Raw genomic sequence first — 18,041 nt, 5'->3', positions numbered from 1 at the left:
GATCAGAGGATAAGGTTTTCACCTGTTGGCCCACCTGACTGTTGGGTATATAAACCTCCGTGGTGCTATTGAGTAAAGGGCTTCTTACCAGTGACTAGGGGTCCGTGTCCCTGTCTCTCTGTGTCTTTGTGTGTTTCAACCTCCAGCCCCTTGCCCGAAGCGTACTGAATGGTAGCGCATAGAGCGCAGACAGGCGTGCGCGGCACAGGGGTGCCTCCTAGTGATCGGCCACAAGCTCAGAACCTCTAAGTCTGACGTTCCAAGAAAGATTTCTGGACTCAAGGCAAACCGCCCCACCCCCCAGCACCGCCACCACCCGGAGCAGCCCCCATACGTGTATACACACTCCCAGCAGAGTCACAAGACCACAGCATGGGCAGGAAGCTGTTTCCACCTTTACAGTCCTTGAATGACTTGTCCTCTGGCCTCTTTCAGGACTGAGGGAAAATGGCCACCCCTCTGCAGAACCAGCCCCAGGTGTGAACCATAGGCTCTGCAGAGGTGGCCATGACCACCAAACACCAAACCTCCCCTCACACACTCCCCATCCTCCAAAGTTGGAAGTGGCAGGCCTGGTGGGCAGGGGCAGACACCCCGCCTCCTGCCAACCCTGATGTATGCCTTGGGTCCCTGTGGACTCTCCTGGATGTCATATATCAGAGAAGAGAGTTTGTGTCAAGACACCAGCAGTTCAGGGCTCCTGTCCCCTGCAGCCTAGCTTGCTTCCATGACTAGATTACACAGCCATTGTCCAAGGGACACACGAGCCTCACACTTACATCTGTGCCAGAGTTAGCTGGGGCCAGCCAGAGGACTGAGGGCTTAGGCACAAACCCCACATGTGCCTTGGTACCCAGGCTTTGCCTCATCCCCATCTCAACTAACGGGGTAGGATGAGTATTAGAAAACACTATTACTGCTCTCAGTGCAAAGCAGGCCCTTCCAGGCAGTTTGGGATAAGGATAGCCAGCCCAGAAAAGGCTGGGGCTGGTGTCCACAGTTCCCAGTCCCCTGACCTCATTGCTGGCTGGGGCTCCAATCAGGAGGCTGAGATAAGCAGGAGGACCATGGCCACCTGGGGCCCAGGGCGAGTGAACCTTGCCCCCACGCCTGTCCCAGCAGCTGCTGTCCTTGACCACACCATGGGGAGCCCGCTGAGACTCAGCCTGCTCTATGTTGCCCTGGCCAGCCTCCTGTCACCTGGAAGAAGCTGTAAGTGCTCCAGCCCTTCACACTATAGAGTGGCCCAGGAGGAGGGCGTGAGGGTGGGTAGTGGGAAGGGCAGGGTGGTTGGTGCACTGGTCCAGCCACAGGCTGGCTTTTGCAGGTATAGTTAGGGCCAGCTGCAACTACTCGTGCAGGGCACAAGGAGTGAAAGGCCTGAAGAAAGGAGGAGAAGGGAAGCAGAACAGAAACAGGGTGGGACAGGGACAGAGATAAGGAGAAAGAGAGAAACAAAGGAGATAAAGTCACCCCAGCACGGGAGAGACAGGAACTGGGGCTCCCAAGCTTGGGAAGCTGAGGTGGGCCACAGACTGCACAAGACAAGGTTGTACAAACAGGCAACAAACAGCCCCCAGACCTGCTCCAGAGCGGGCTCTGCTCACACAGAGCTGGCCTTGCACCAGGACAACCTCAGCAACACAGGGGCACTTCCCACTCATTTGGTCCTGACAGAGGAAAGTGCCGGTGGCAAACCTGACACCCAGTCGATGGGTCAACGCCTGCTAGTAACTGCCAAGGTCAGCGCCACAGAGACAACCCAATGTTTGAGGACAGCAATGTGCTGGGGCTGGAAAATCAAAGGCTGCAAGTAACAAAACACACAGCCAGGACTGGGCAGTAGGATGCGTGTGTCAGGACGTTAGAGTCTGCCGGTTCCCAGGGACGAGTGTTCACAACATTGCCGTGTTTTAATTTCATGCTGCCAATCTTGATTTTACTCAAATCAGAACCTATGGCTGCCAGCAGGTGGGTCTGCGTGACTGTCTAGGGTGTGGGTATAGTGTTCCAGCAAAGCCATTCACTGATTTAATCAAAAGGGCAGGACGCCAGACCAGCTGCCTTCATTCACTGGACAGGGGCTTAGTAGGTAGCATTGTTTCTAGACCTATGAATAGCCACAGGCAGATAGGCCACCTATGTTTATAACCACAGGCAGATGTACCACACGTGTTTATATTCCCAGAGAGGTGACAGCAGCAAACCAAGAGATACATAACATCACAGAACAGCCATGTACTATGCCCAGAAACAGCACAAGGCAAGGGGGCCAAGAGATATGGAGGTGGTCAGGGTGGTAGACCTCCCGGGAGGACATGAGATGAAGTGACCCATGTGTGCAGCTGGGCACACCAGTCATTTTTCCATCACTGTGACCAAATACCTGCACAGGCCACTTTAGGGAGGAAGGGTTTCTTTTGGCTCATGGTCTCAGAGGTCTCAATCCATCGTAGCAGGGAGCATGTGACAGAGTGGAGCAGTTCCCCTCACGGCAGCCAGGAAGCAGGGAAAGGGAGAATGAGAACATACTGTCTGCTGGACCTGCCGGTCTCCTCTCTCCTCTCCAGGCTCCCAGGCCATGTGGCGACACACCCATGCTCACAGTGCATCTTCCCCCCTCAGTTAGTTCTACCTGGAAGCCCCTCACAGACACACCCAGAGGTGGCTCAGTCCAGGCTGACAATGCAGGGTCATCTTCCTACCAGGGAAGAATGAACCAGGCAGGGAGAAAAGCTTGTGCGAAGGCTCTAGCGAGAGGAAACCTGGGAACAGGTGAGGTCCCTTCACCCTCGCCCTTCTCTGTCTGCTAGTGTTTATTAACCGGGAACGCGCCAACAATGTCCTGACGAGGATTCCAAGGGCAAACTCATTTTTTGAAGAGATGAAGAAGGGCAATCTGGAAAGAGAATGTATGGAAGAAGTATGTTCTTATGAAGAGGCTCGCGAAGTCTTCGAGGATACTCAAAAGACGGTGAGTCAGGCCAGGTCCTTGCCGGCGGGCGCTGGGCCTTCTAGTTCCTTTCTAGCTGGGGTTGGGCCATCCTAGGCTGCTGCAGGGTTCCAGGCTGGCCCAGATTTGGATCCTTTACCCACAAACCTGTGAAGCGTAATTGGGGAAAGCAACCAAGGGGTTAGACAGTCAGATATATTAACCTAGCCTGTTGCCTGTAGGACATCCATTTTGATCTCTTCTGCATATCTTCAGCTCTCTTCCTGAGTAGTAAAACTGAGGGGGAGAAATGCCACATAACACAAAGTTAATGAGAACTTGCTCGTAACCTAAGTTAACCTAAGAAAATTATATATGTCTATAAATACACACATGTGTGCATGAACATACATATGCATGTATATGTATATGTACATGTGTAGTATTTATGTGTATTCATGTATGTATGTGTGTACATATATAATATTTATGTATTGTGTATTATGCATGTATGTGTGTTTGTATATCCATCCCCTCATGGTTCCTATCAGTGCTTCCCAGATAAATGTACAACAGTTGCCACTGCCCTCCCTTTCCAGTGGGTAAGGAGCCTGGTGACTCAGTTGAGCATGCACAGTGCAGACATGTGACAGGAGACCACAGCACCGCCATCACTACCTATGTATGCAGCATCAGGAGTGAGCCTGCTCCTCTTCCCCAGAAGACGGGGATCTTCAAGTACCTGGTGGAAATGTGAGCCCCAAGTAACAGGAAGGAACTAACAAGAAGAGTCCCCAAAGGGGGCCGAGGAGGAGCTGAGTGAGGGAGGAACAGTTATTCCAAGCAGTTATTTCCGGACCCAAGTGGAAACGAAAAGGCCCACTGCCGCTGCCACCACTGAAGGCCACAGAGCAAGACCTGCTCAACTACCAAGGCCAAGTCACTGGCTCCGTTTAGGAATTCAGCCACCGGCAGCCAGGGCCATCTGACCAAGGGCTTTAGGCCAGTGTGACTCCTGGGGACTGGGATCGGACCAGTAGCTTTCATCCGGTTGCAACTAAACACCGTGAGAACAGGTAAAGGCATGATGTCTTAGGGCTCTCGCTATTAAAGGATTCTTAGGGTCTGTGATCAGTTCATCTCATGATCTTAGACAGAACACCCTAGCAGCAGCCAGAAGAGACATGCTCTCCTCATAGCAGACAGGAAGCAAAGGGGAAGACAGGAAGGAGCTGGATCTGAGATCCCGCCAAGGACACCCCCACCCAACCACCTCGTCTTCCAGATAAGCCCCACCTAGAGTTTCCAGAACCCCCCCAAAGTACCACCACCACCTGGACACCAAATGTTCAGTACTGAGCCTTGGAAGGACAGTTTATATTCAAGCCATCAGAAAGGCCAGGTCACAAGGCAAGGCCAGCTCGAGAGGGCAGGGCGCGTTTACACACATGGAATAATGAACAGCCTTAGGAGGCGCACTGAGGTCAGGACCCTGGAAGAGTGGGAAGAGCCAGTGTCATGCTCTACAAAGCTGCACGGGCACCACTCCCTCACTTTCCCTCCAAAGATATTAAGACACCATGCCATTGAAACCACTCGGACTGGAGCATGGATGATATCCCGAGGAAGGAATCCGCCATGCGTGCTCAAATCCTCCTTGGCTTTTTAGAAACATCCATGCATTGCATCACCTGATACAACAAAACCAGGTGTGAGGATTGTTCCAGAAGTGTACTGTAAGGTTTTAGTAGTTAATGACATTGACTAGACTTAAGAACAGGAATGCCAATTCCGGGATTAGTGGTTCACTTGACTCACGACCCTGAATCTTTCTATGTTCTGCGTGACCACGTAGTCTATTATGATCCCACTAAAATCACGGAGAAGATTGTAACGGGTGAATAGACACCCTGTGGGTGATAGCATGATCACATTCATTCAGAAAGCCCATCCCATTTACCCCACCTTTGGTGAGAATTGGCGTGGTGGAAAGGCGTGATGGAGTCCTGGAGGTGAAGCTGCCAGAAACCAACTTCTCAGGACTGAAGAAACCTATGCAGTTCCTCACGGCATCTCTGTGAGGTAAGCTTTTACAGCCCGCCACCTCCAGCTGCAGCCAGGTTCCTCAGCAGGTTTGTTATGGAAGGAGTGCTGGAGGTGATACCCACCCACATTCCTCTATCCCTACAAACAAGGATGCTTCTGGTCGGGGGATGGCTCTCGGGGGCTCTAACAGGTCACAAAGGAAGCGTGTGATGCTTAAACTGAGCCATGAGAGCCTTTTGAAAATCAAGCTAAGATCATTGACCATGGCAAGACAGGTCTACGGGTGAAAACTTCTACATGGCCCATCCTATTTGACTGGAGCACAGGTATCAACTGTGCCATGAGTTTCTGGAAGATACAGGACACATGAGGAGAGAATATGGTTCCTGTCAGAAAGACAAGATGAGGAGAAAAATGCAGCAGGCTTGGGTACACAGGAAGCTGGACACGTCCTGGAAGCAGATGCTGAAGGAAGAGAATTTCACAAGCTTGTTTCATGTATGATCTCATTTATCAAAGATTTTTAAAACATCATTACTTTATCAAAGAGCAGAAGGTTCCTGGTGATACCAGGACTTGACAGTTTGGGGACGGTGATTGAGGGTTGGGCGAAGACGGGGCTGTGTTTGCTTGCCACAAACCAGGCGAGTGCTCTCCTCCAGGCTGTAGGTCCAGCCTAAACAGAAATATTTTAAAGACAGCATATTCATCGCCATGACAACCATAACAGGGTCCTATAAGCAGAATGACTTAGAGTAACAGGATTTATTCCCTTGAAATTTGGAGGTAATGAATGCAAAGCAAGGGCCCAGGTCAGGCTGGATCCTTTGGAAGTGCCAGAAGAAACTCTATGCTGTGTCTCTAGTAGTTACCTCTTTTGTCACCGCCCGTGACCTCCCTCCTCTGTTGGCTCCAGGTGACCCTTCTTTACTTCGAGATGGACACTGTCATTGTCCTGGATGATCCTGGATGACCTCACCTGAGGTCCTAATGATGGCTCTAATTTGCATCCACAAAGTTACATTTCTAGTTAAGGTCATATTCTGAGGTCCCAGTAAATCTGAATGGGAGTGGGATTGTGACCGACTGTGTGTGCTGTGACTGTCTGTTCGTGTGACATAGGCCTTGACCGACTGTGTGTGCTGTGACTGTCTGTTCGTGTGACATAGGCCTTGACCGACTGTATGTGCTGTGACTGTCTGTTCGTGTGACATAGGCCTTGACCTAAGATAGTTATCAATTTATACTTTTCCCAATCACATGACTGGCAACCGTGATTTTTTTCTTAATTTTGAGCACGGGGTCTGTTAACTGATCACGCTCCAGTGGCGTATGACAAATGGCACTATTTCTCCTAGCCTGTTTCTTGTTTACCTTGAAATGTGGTTTCAATATTCAGCAAGGGCCATGTGTTGAAGCAGATGGGAGATAGGCCCTCTCAGGAATGCTGGCAGCTCTCCCTTTCAGATGGAGAAGTTCTGGAACATTCCTCCAGGCAGGTTACTGGAGATGGTTACTGTTAGTGTAAAATAGTCTGGTTTTTATTTCTAATGTGTTTTAAAATATTTTTTTTCTTTTAGAATGAATTCTGGAACAAATACAAAGGTAAGATATTTCTATTTCAATCATGAGAAAGACCCCTCAACATTTAAATTAAGAGAAAGGATTAGCTTTGGAAAACATTTTAAATTACATTCTGGTTCAAATCTTATTTATCTACGCTTTTCCCTTCTATATTCCCATGATACTTTTAAAATGTATTTATATTATTTATTAAAATACTCATCTTTCTGGGGATCTTGTTGCCCTCGGTGTCCTGTCCACAAACTCCCAGGTTCAAGCCGCCTTCATTACCAACCTTCTGAGTAACTTGGACGGTATGTGTTTTCTACCATGTCTGGCTCAGATATAGATTTAAGTCCGTTCTTCTTTGTATCTGAGGATGCCAAATTCCATGATATTTTTAACAAGTTTAGCAAGCTGAAGCAAACGGTGGAGCTTGAAATATTGGACTTTCCAAAAGGTGGCCACCCTGACAACTGTTCATAGCATCAGAGATGATACTGATCATGGCTACCTGGAAGTTATTTGAAAACGGCAATTAGACACTCCTCCTCTGAGTAAATGACAAACCAAGAGAGGTGGAGCCTGTGCCAGAGCTGGATCATCCCCTGGTTCTCATTCCACACCGAGCGGCCTTGGGGGAAAGAGTCCCCTCCTTCTCTGATCAGCGCCCAGTCCAGAAACAAGTGCCACATTGTCCCCTGTCCTTCTCCTTTGCAGGTAAAACCCCTCTTGCTGGCCACAAACACATTGTAATACATCCCAGAGAAACCAGCAACCCTGCCAACGTTGCAAGGCACAGGGTTAACACACATACATAGCCACCAAAGTGGAAACTAAACCAAATCTGGGTATGATGAATTTCTTCTCAAAGAGAAACAAGCTCAAGCTATCGGCAAAGTGGCTGCAGGTACCACACAGTGTCAGTGGTGGCCACGATGAAACGACTTCAGCCTTGGTTTCCAAATCCTCTCACTGCAGATGGTGACCAGTGCGAAACCAAGCCTTGCCAGAATCAGGGCAAGTGTCGCGACGGCCTTGGCGAGTACACGTGCACCTGCGTGGAGGGATACGAAGGCAAAAACTGTGAATTCTGTAAGTCCCTCTTTTGATGGAGCTTTGGGTCACACCACAACCAGGGGAGAGGGAGAGACACTGAAACAGCAAACGAGACACCTAGGTCGTTGGTCGCTCTCCAACACATCGAGCCGCTGGACGTGTCTGTCCTCTAGCTGCTTGGCGGGGTGTGACGTGGGAGACATGGCTTCCCCGTGGGGCACCGTGAGGCAGGTGAGAATCGGGTAGACCGTGCACACGGCTCCTCCTGCTTCTGCTCTGGTACCGCCTTTGTTCACACTTGTAAACACAAGTATCAACAAGGAACGGTCTAGGTTGCCCAGTTTCAGATATGTGGTGTCCTTAGCTGATTCTACAGGGAGCCTCGCTGAGCTATTCGTCCCATGGTGACTCCATTTTTAAATAGTCATTAAGTTTCCCTCAGCCCGGTTCTCCCTAACAAGTAAGACCTGCATTTCCTTTACCTATCTATCTATCTATCTATCTATCTATCTATCTATCTATCTATTTGCTGTGGTCTCACTTTTTAACCAAGGCTGGACTAGAACTTATATAACATATATAGTCCACTCCAGATTTGAACTCCCAGCAAATCTCCTGCCTCAACCTCCTAAGTGAGATTACAGGTGTATGTCACCATGCCCAGGGTTAAATTACTTTCCTTATAGAATGCGATCTTTATCTGGACGCCCTCAGGACTCTCCCCAGTGGAACTGCTGGTTATGATTATGAACCATTCCGCAGAAGCTCATACAGTTCCTATACACAATAGACTAACATATCTAATGAGGGCACAATCCGGGAGCTAAAATTCCATCAAGGTAGATTTTACTTCATAATTGTTTTCTCACCAAACCCAAGCAGAGGGCTGTAAAGCAAATTGCTACAGACGTGGTTATTAGTGTGAGCTGGATCAGCTAGCACTCTGGAAGCAGGTGGGTACCTCTGGTCTAAGACACGGTGGATGGAGGAATACAGGCTCAGTCAGCCCTAAGGTGCAATGGCAGGTTAGAAGTTACCAAGGGAGTTTAGCGGGCGCTATGCCGCAATTTCATGTAGCCTAAAGTTCCTTCGCTTCTGTGATTTCCTAGCGTGTAGATGGAGTGGTGGAACTTAAATGGCACCCCCATCCCTCCGCTTCCGTCTTCTCTGGAGCTGGCTCCTGGCTTTCTGCCACACACTTCCCATGGATAATATTCCTTCCAGGTCTCATGGGAACCCAGATCCCAAACCATGACATGCCCACAGCACAGTGCCTGGTGCGTCACTGGGGCCAGGGTAAATACTGTTCATTGTTATTGAGTGAGGGAAGAAAGAGGTTCAGCTAGGATGCAATTCTTCACCCATGCCAAGGACAGCACCCTGGATGAGCAGGATTTGCACAGCCCTCAACAGAGAACATGCATCTGCCCTCCCTCACAAAGCTTCTCATTAGAGAGCCCTGTGCGGATGCTGGGTGGTCCTCCCATAACCTGTGCATATGACAAATGTCCCTCTCGTTGTCTGTAAGGATGCCGGGTGTTTCTCCTGTAATCTGTGCTTATGTCAAATGTCCCTCCCATGGTCTGGGGAGGCAGCAGCAGGAAGAAAGGCTTACAAGAGGCTGGCATCTTGTTTGGCTGCCTGTCCTGTTATCATGGAAGCCACCCCGGTGTGGTCCTTTGCATACCGTGGCCTAGGCATGGCTAAGGCTGGGCAGACAGAGCTGGCATGTCTGAATTGATCACGTGTCTATGGGAAAGGCTCATCTGTCCTCTGTTTTGCAGTTGTTCGGAAACTCTGCAGCCTAGACAACGGAGACTGTGACCAGTTCTGCAGGGAAGAGCAGAGCACAGTGGTGTGCTCCTGCGCCAGCGGTTACTTCCTGGGTGATGACGGCAAGTCCTGCATCTCCACAGGTAGGAGTCATCAGGCTGTGGAGATGGTGTGACATTGCTGAGGGCATGTTCTGGTGGCACCTGCAGAGCAGTGATGACAGGAGATGGAGAGTAAGAGACGGGGCTCTGGACAGATCAGCCATAAAAGCTTCAGGTTTAAGAGGAGATGCATTAGACCTAAGGACAAGCGGCTGCTCCACCTCCACACCTGAAGGGGCTAACACTGCTGCCTCATTGCTGGCAAAGGAGGTGATCCCAGGCATCACTGAGTTGGGCATACCCACAGCTCTGGCCGTGACTTCTGTGCAGGGTAGCCCATGCTCCTCTGGCCTGGGGGCCTGGAAAGCACAGCTATCACAATATCCCAGGGACAGAACCTGCCTAGGTCAAGAAGGAGGCCTGGGCAGGTAGCGAAGCCCACACTGGTATCATTTCTGCAGCCCCATGCTGATTGGGTTTGCTTTTTACCTGGTGAGAGCTGGGTGTGCCGGGTCTTATGAGCAGCAGAGCCACTACTAACAAGACTCTCAGAGAGCGGTGAGTGCCATGTGGGCCGAGGAACACAAAGGCCACGGGAATGAGAAGGGCCCAACCAGTGTTCTTGGTTACAAGGGTCTCCTGAAGAAACAGAGACACTGCAGGGTATATAAACTTCTGGGCAGCAAGGACAATCAGCCTCTGATGGACTGACTGCCTAGTGACTCTTCAGAAGTTTTTTATTGATACACAAAAGGCCCTTTAGCGAGTCAATTCCCGCATACCAAAATCTCTTATCTGAACTAGGAGTCATCTTAAGGAACTATTACCTAAGCAAACACAATCATGCTAAAAATTCCAGGTTTGCCATGAGCATCTTAATGACTGAGGTTATGCCAAGGCTCTGATATTCCCAAGACAGAGCAACTTCATAAAAACTCAGAAAACAATCATTGATTATTTACAAGAGATTATTTCAAGGCCTAAATGGTCATCACTCCAGAGTAAATGCCAGGTGCAATGGCTCTTTTAATATTCCACTACACTCATCTGGGCCGTACAGACATAAGACGAGCTCTCTGAAAAGTCAGAACTGGTCCACAAATGGTCCCTAACTTTCACCATGGCATCCCCCGGCGTGGGTTTGAAGTGCAGGGTCTCAGCCCCGCATACAGCCTGGATGATCAAGCTCAAATGAGAAGATATAGGGCACAGGATGCTGAGTCATTTCTCCCTCTTTCTCCACTCATCTGCTCCTCACCAAAAAAAAAAAAAACACACACACACACACAAAACAACAACAACAACAACAACAAAAAACGATTTGGGACTGAAGAGAGATGGCTCAGTGGTCAAGTGAACTGGCTGCTCTTCCAGAGGACCCGAGTTCAAGTCCCAGTACCCACATGGCAGCTCACAACTGTCTGTAACCCCGGTTTCAGGGGATCTGACACCTTTACACCAATGCACATAAAATAAAGTTAAATAAATTATTTTTAAAGCAATTTATTTCAGAAATTAAATAATCAGAGAAGAGTGGCTCCAAATACATGCTTCAAGGATGAATTCAATTGCATAACATGAAATCTCTCAACAACCTAAACATAAGGACTTTATTCCCACTGACATATTTTTAAGTTTAAATTAGTTCAGAAAATTTTAACTAGAGTTATTTCTTGATATGTGTATAAATTATTTTAACTCCAGGGATAATTGCAAATCAATTCAAAATAAGACTTAATATCTGAAAACATAACAAAAGGCTGAGGTGTGGCTCAGTAGTAGAGAACTCACCTAGCATGGGTCCAGAGGTTGCAACTGCTATCTCAGCCCAGAGATAGTAAATTGCAGGACAATGGATGCCATGTCCCCAGCAACAGAGTCCCCAATCCTTCTCACTGGCTAAGGACACAACCATATCTCATGGGAACAGGAGTAAAGGCTATACTGTAACCACATGACCTTAACCTATCACTGGCACAGACCAACCACGAGGCTCAACCTCAGTCTACAGTATCCCTTTCTCACCATTGGATTCTGCTACTTTTCTTGCAAAACTTAAAGGCTCTTAGCTCTGCTTTATGTTTCTGGCTCTCACTTTAAACTTGGTTAAAAGCAGACAGCAATAACCATGCCACAACCAGAATGCTGGACTGCCAAGAAATTTCTTCCACCAATTTAATTTGCCTGTCGTCTTTATGACATGGCTCCCACAGTCTGAGGGCATGAGCAACATTAAACAAGTTTTTATAGTCAATGGCCTCCAGTCCAGTTCCCAAAAGAGTTCCTGTTCCTTTCCAAGCTTCATAGTCTTTGCTATCCACAATCCCATTAGCATTCTTGTCTTCTGAGCTCCCACTGGGAATACCCATTTAGCTCTGCCAACAGAAGTCTAAGTTTTCTCTGACTCTCATCTCTAAATGCTTTCAAATCCTTCTTCTACAAACTGGCTCCAAGCCTTTCGAACTACATTGACCAAGTAGCCATAGCAACAACCCCACTCTCGGTACCAAATTTTTGTATTAGCCAGAATTTCAGGGATGTGACAAAGCACCTGACCATTAAAGGATGAGGGATTTGCTCAGCTCAGCTTTCAGAGACTCGAGTCCATCGTGGTGTGGGAAGCACAGCTGGGCTGAGGCTCATCTGGTGGCTGCCAGTAATGGAGAGAGAAAATGTCTGTGCCAACAAGTTTTGTCCTTTATTTTATTTTGTTTGGGTCCCCAGAGTATGTGATAGTGCTGCCTACACTTGGGGTATAGCTTGCCCATCTTAGTTAATCTTCCCTAGAAACGTCTTTATAGTTATGCCAAGAGCTGTGTTTTGTTTTTCTTTGAGACAGGATTTCTCTGTGTAGCCCTGGCTGTCATGGAACTTACTCTGTAGACCAGACTGGCTTCGAACTCAGAGATTCGCCTGCCTCTGCCTCCTAAGTGCTAGGATTAAAGGTGTGCATCACCACCACTCTGCAAGCTGTGTTTTACTAGTCTCTCACTTGACTCTCAGTCAGGTTTAACCATCACCCCCTGGGCTTCCAGGGAGCCTCAGTAGGCCTGTGGAGCTTCTGGCTTTGCTGAGGCCTCCTCTGTTCTCCCTATTCTTTCAGTACCCTTCCCCTGTGGGAAAACCACCATAGCACGTAGGAAGAGGTCCTTGGACCAGAGCACCAACCACAGTGAGCCTTTCCCTGAAGACCTCCTGAACTTAGAATTGTCACCTACGGAGAATCCTTCCAAACTGCTCAACCTCAACCAGACACAACCGGAAAAGGACAGCTCAAGCGTTATTCGGATTGTGGGTGGCCGAGCATGCAAAGACGGGGAGTGTCCCTGGCAGGTAACTGGGCCAAGATAGAAAGAACTGGTGGCCCGTAGAACAGGCTGGTGGGACGATCCACAGAGGGTCAGCAACTCAGACCTGCAAGGGTCCTTCCTGGTGGTCATCATTCCTCTTCTAGTGTGAGAGTATTTTTTTAAACAAAAACATTTAAATACTAAGAGGTATAAAATACCTTTAAAAAAAAGACACATCTATTTATGTTCAAAATGTTTGTTTTCAACTGCTCTTTGGTTATTGACGTGGCCCAGGGCTGCCAGACTTAAGAAAAAAAATCCCAAGCCCCCCAGCAAGACTTGAGCCTCCCACAATGAACACTCCCTGATGTAAAACTGAACACGGAAGGAAAGTGCTCACCCACTTCTGGCCCCAGCTTTGCAGGGTTTTCTGAATCTCCTCCATCATCTCCACTAGCATTTGAGGTTTCCAGCTTCCCAAACCTAAATACCTATCCAAAAAGAAAAATGGGGTGGGGAAGAACCCTAGGCAGTGGTTCTCAAACTGTGGGTCGCGACCCCTTGGGATTGCATATCAGATATCCAGATATCCTGCATATCCGATGTTTACATGATGCTTTGTAACAGTAGCAAAGTTACAGTTATGAAGTAGCAATGAAATGATTTTTATGGTGGGGGGTCACCATAAAAGGATTAAGGGACTGCATTAAAGGATTGAAGCATTAGGAAGGTTGAGAACTACTCTCCAGTAGTCACCGGCAATTCCCGGAGATCACCTAAACACCCTCCCCCTACAGGGCCCTGGGCAGGCCTGACTGCCAGAGGCAGGAGAAGCAGCCCCAGCCTCTTTGGACACATGTACCAAGAACTGGCTGGGCCCAGGGAGGCTGCTGACTTCCTCTCCCTTGCCACTCAAGCAAGGTTTGAGTTTATATAATTATCCAGAATAAATGGGGGCTGGTTAAGAGTGGGTACTGCTTTTTCAGAGAACCAGAGTTCAGTTCCTGGCACCTGTATCAGGCAGCTCCCAAGTCCAGGAGATCTGCTACCTTTGACCTTCACAGTGACCCCCACTCATGTGTACATACCCATACACATAAACATAATTTTAAAAAATAAATATGTCTTTAAAATAAGAAAGAGAAAATAAACTCGGTAAAGGGCAAATTGTCTTTTTAGCTATGAACAACACCAAGAATTCTTTCAAGACTTAATACTTCCATGTACTTTTTTTGTTTGTTTGTTTTAGATAGGGTCTCACTATGTGGGCCTGGCTAGTCTGGAACTCACTATGTAGACCAGTCTGGTTTCAAACTCTTAAGAGATCTGTCAGCTTCTGTCTCCCTATTCCCAGGATTAAAGCAGCCTTGACTTTTTGAATGTGGCCCCTAACTTCGATGAGAGCAGTGGTTCTCAACCTTCCTAATGCTGCAACCCTTAACACAGTTCCTCATACTGCAGTGACCTCCAACCATAAAATTATTTTGTGGCTACTTCGTAACTGTAATTTTGCTACTGTTACAAATGGCAATGTAAACATGTGGCATGATTTCCCAAGGGGGTCGTGACCTGCAGGTTGAGAACCAGCATGTGAGAGGGTAGGGAATTCCCTAGAGAAAGTCAAGCTGGTCCATACTTGGTACCCAGCACTTCAGACCCAGTACTCTAGGATGGGCATGGTTCCCCTCATGCCGTCAATGTTTGCTTACCTCGGATCACTGCTCAGTGGCATCTGTCACTGAATGTCACATTCAAGAGTGGCCGCATGTACCCAGAGTCAATCATCCCAGAAAGTGACATTTCACAAGCGGGAAGGCAAGTCTGAAGGCGGGATGACTCTGGATGATTCTGACTCTGGGAAGTGGTGTTTTCGCAAAGCCAGGCTGGTCTAGGTCATGAGTCATGGCCATGTAAACCCAAAGGCTCTACTATGGTTAAATGCTTTTTTTGTGCATAGGGAGAAAATGCTAGGACTGGTTTGGACAAGATGAAAGAGGAGGCCCTGTTAGAGGGACCTTGTCATGGATGAAAAGGAGACAGGCAAAGGCATCCTGCAGGGCTAGCACTTGGCCCAGGGCTGGAGACTCAGCAAATGTCTGTGGACCATCAGTCGGTCAGTCCATCTTTAAAGCAGACCAAAGCTACAGTGTGGAAATAAAGCTAGGTGTCTCCAGGAGTCAGCCACAATGTGAGCACTGGAGAACATTCAGAGTGCCGGGCAGGAAGGGCTGGGTCACTTGCATGGATGCTTCAAGAGGTGCAGGGCCAGAAGGAGTTGTAGGGCTGGCTAGTGGGGTAGCGAGCAGCGCCTTGCTGTGGGGTAGAATACACGGTTCCCTGCCAGGCTCTAGCACTAAAAGAAAGGCAGAAAGCAGACAGGCAGAAGGGGCTGGATCTCGGGGTAGTTCAGCGGACATGGAGAGCTGTGGTCAGATGTAAGGCTCCTAGAAAAGGTTCCTTGAGACCCTGCAGACCGTAGGTGGTTTGAAGACACTCTGTTTTGGTCGCAGGCTCTGCTCATCAACGATGACAATGAGGGCTTCTGTGGGGGCACCATCTTGAATGAGTTCTACATCCTCACGGCGGCCCACTGTCTGCACCAAGCCAAGCGATTCAGGGTGAGGGTAGGTAAGTGACACTCCAGCCCTGGGGACGCCACCATCTCAAGCCCTAGGGGTGTGATTGCTGCTCTTCCCCTAGAACTACACATGGGCTCTGTGAGCAACACCTGCTCAAATCCAGATGCTCTACTTGGAGATAGTCAGAGAAGAGAAGGGGGTGGGCATCCCCAGACTTCCGGGGCTGGGCCATTCCGCACGGAGACTTTCCACCTTCCCTCTTCAGTGCTTTCATGGCGTTCCTCTCAGCGTCCTTCCCTCAAAAACCTTCCCAGCCTGCCTCTCTCAACACTTCTGGAGTCTCTTATTTCCATTTATGCCTCAATATTACTTCATTTTGGTGTTTCTATGAGACCCATGAGCTAGGCAGTGAAAAATCCTGCAAAAGCCCCAAATGCGGTTTGAAAATGTCTGGCATCCCTTCGCTACAGATTTAACAAGCAGAGATGGGCGAGGTTATTTCAGTGTCTTGTTTCCAAAGCCCTGACTTCCCAGGTGTTTAGAAATAAATAAACCTCGGCTGCTAGCGAGATGTCACTACAGTCTCCTTTCACAGCTAGAGCACTGCGCCTTTAGCTCGTCTCAGGTCAGACCGCTTGGGCCTGGGTGCACAGCCCAGGTCTGGAAGAGGAGAGAGACCCTTGGCCCTGAGCTGATTGACAGACCCAGCTTGCCAGAAGTACTCAAGTGTGAGAATTTGGAAGGCGCAAGAGTCCTAAACATTCACACAAAAATGTGATTAGTGGTTAGCAGTATTTACTACTCTCGCACAGGGCCTGGGTTCAGTTCCCAGAGCCCATGTGGTGGCTCACAGCTGTCTGTAATTCCAGGTCCAAGGGGATCTGATACCCTGGTCTCCACAGGCACTAGGCATGTACACAGTACACACGCATATAAACGCAGGCAAATGCTCATAGACATGAAATAAAATAAACCTTTTTTAAAAAGTCTTTAAAAATATGACCAGAAGGGAAAGCCCTGGGAGGAAGGCAGAGCCCTTTAGTCTCTGCAGAGAACAGGCTCCTCGTGAATCTGCGAGCACTGCCTTGTCCTCCTGAGCACTAGGACACAAGCATATGCTCCTTGACGTGGGTCTGGTTTTTTATTAGGGAAAATTATTTTGTGGGGTGGGGTGAAGGGTTTATTTGCCTTATACTTCCACATCACTGTTTATCACTGAAGGAAGTCAGGGCAGGAATTCAAACAGGGAAGGAACCTAGAGATGGGAGCTGATGCAGAGGCCATGGAGGGGTGTTGCTTATTGGCTTGCTCCTCACGACTTGTTCAGCCTGTTTCTTATAGAACTCAGGGATGGCCCCACCCACAATGGTTTGGGCCCTCCCCAATCAATCACTAATTAAGAAAATGCCCTGCAGGCTTGCCTACAGCCCAATCTTATGGAGGCAATTTTTCAATTGAGGCTCTCTCTTCTGTGATGACTCTAACTTGTGTCAAGGTGACTTAAGACCAGGCAGCTCATTTCCTTCCTTCCTTCCTTCCTTCCTTCCTTCCTTCCTTCCTTCCTTTTCTTGTGGAGACAGTATCTGGTTATGTAGCACTGGCTGGCCTGGAACTTATTATGTAGATAATGCTGGCCTTGAAGTTGCAGAGATCCTTCTGCATCTGCCTCCTTCCCTGTGTGACTACAGGTGTATACTTCTTTAAAGGTAGCTGATATGCAAGCACCCGACCCTGAGAGAACTGCCATCCGCGCTCTCTCTCTCCCTACCTCCCTCTCCCTCTCCCCCTCCAGGGGATCGGAACACAGAGAAGGAGGAAGGCAATGAGATGGTGCATGAGGTGGATGTGATCATAAAGCACAACAAGTTCGTGAGGGAGACCTATGACTTTGACATCGCAGTGCTCAAGCTGAAGACTCCCATCACGTTCCGCATGAATGTGGCCCCTGCCTGCCTGCCTCAGAAGGACTGGGCTGAGGCCACACTGATGACGCAGAAGTCGGGCATCGTGAGTGGGTTTGGACGCACGCATGAGAAGGGCCGCCAGTCAAACATCTTGAAGATGCTGGAGGTGCCCTATGTGGATCGCAACACCTGCAAGCTCTCCAGCAGCTTCACCATCACACAGAACATGTTCTGTGCTGGCTATGATGCCAAACTGGAGGATGCCTGCCAGGGGGACAGCGGTGGCCCCCATGTCACCGAGTACAAAGGCACCCACTTCGTGACTGGCATAGTCAGCTGGGGAGAAGGGTGTGCAAGGAAAGGGAAGTATGGGATCTACACGAAGGTCACAGCCTTCCTCAGGTGGATCGAGAAGTCCATGAAAGCCAGGGTGGTGCCCACATCTGAGACCCCAACGTCAACAAGTCCTCCCCATTAAAGCAGCTCTCTTGACCTGCTGGGTCACATGTGGTGTTGTTTAATGTTGCCACCTGAGCAGGAAGCTTCTTAGGGCAGATGCCCCCCCTGCAGGGGTAGACTCTTCAGGTTCAAGTTTGCTGTTATTTCAACTTCATGATATCAGAAACAGACTCTGATTGAGCAAAGATTTCTCTCTTCCTGAGTCAGACTGCGGGACTCTCAGGGAGTCACGGGCTCTAGGGGATTAGGCCACTGCTCACACTTAGATAGATCCATCTCTTCTCACACTTGGATGGAGCCATCCCTGCTCACACTGCAATGGAGCTGTGTCTTCT

The 18,041-nt window shown here is 48.9% G+C and overlaps 1 protein-coding gene across 2 annotated transcripts; it reads left to right on the top strand.

Moving 5' to 3' along the window:
* Positions 1–1,115: 1,115 nt before the first annotated feature.
* Positions 1,116–17,725, top strand: F10 (coagulation factor X). Of its 2 annotated transcripts, none has more exons than XM_057752616.1 (8): positions 1,116–1,212; positions 2,814–2,974; positions 6,559–6,583; positions 7,523–7,636; positions 9,385–9,516; positions 12,578–12,807; positions 15,275–15,392; positions 17,136–17,725. In XM_057752616.1, exons 1-8 carry the CDS (start codon positions 1,143–1,145, stop codon positions 17,723–17,725), a joined length of 1,440 nt encoding a protein of 479 aa, XP_057608599.1. In that variant the 5' UTR covers positions 1,116–1,142. The 2 variants fall into 2 exon arrangements, with proteins under 2 accessions (XP_057608599.1, XP_057608598.1); XM_057752615.1 differs by having other exon boundaries at positions 1,143–1,212; positions 15,275–15,382; positions 17,136–17,192.
* The last annotated feature ends 316 nt before the right edge of the window (positions 17,726–18,041 follow it).

Source organism: Chionomys nivalis, chromosome 20 (genome assembly GCF_950005125.1).
Source record: "Chionomys nivalis chromosome 20, mChiNiv1.1, whole genome shotgun sequence".
Taxonomy (NCBI): Eukaryota; Metazoa; Chordata; class Mammalia; order Rodentia; family Cricetidae; genus Chionomys; species Chionomys nivalis.
The sequence above is the reverse complement of the archived record's forward strand: the minus strand, read 5'-3'. Positions and strand labels throughout refer to the sequence as shown.

Coding starts and splice junctions, on each gene's coding strand:
- F10 (XM_057752616.1), top strand. CDS start 1,143: ATGGGGAGCCCGCTGAGACTCAGCCTGCTCTATGTTGCCCTGGCCAGC. Junction 2,975..6,558: donor TCGAGGATACTCAAAAGACG/GTGAGTCAGGCC, acceptor TTTTTCTTTTAG/AATGAATTCTGGAACAAATA. Junction 7,637..9,384: donor AGGCAAAAACTGTGAATTCT/GTAAGTCCCTCT, acceptor TCTGTTTTGCAG/TTGTTCGGAAACTCTGCAGC.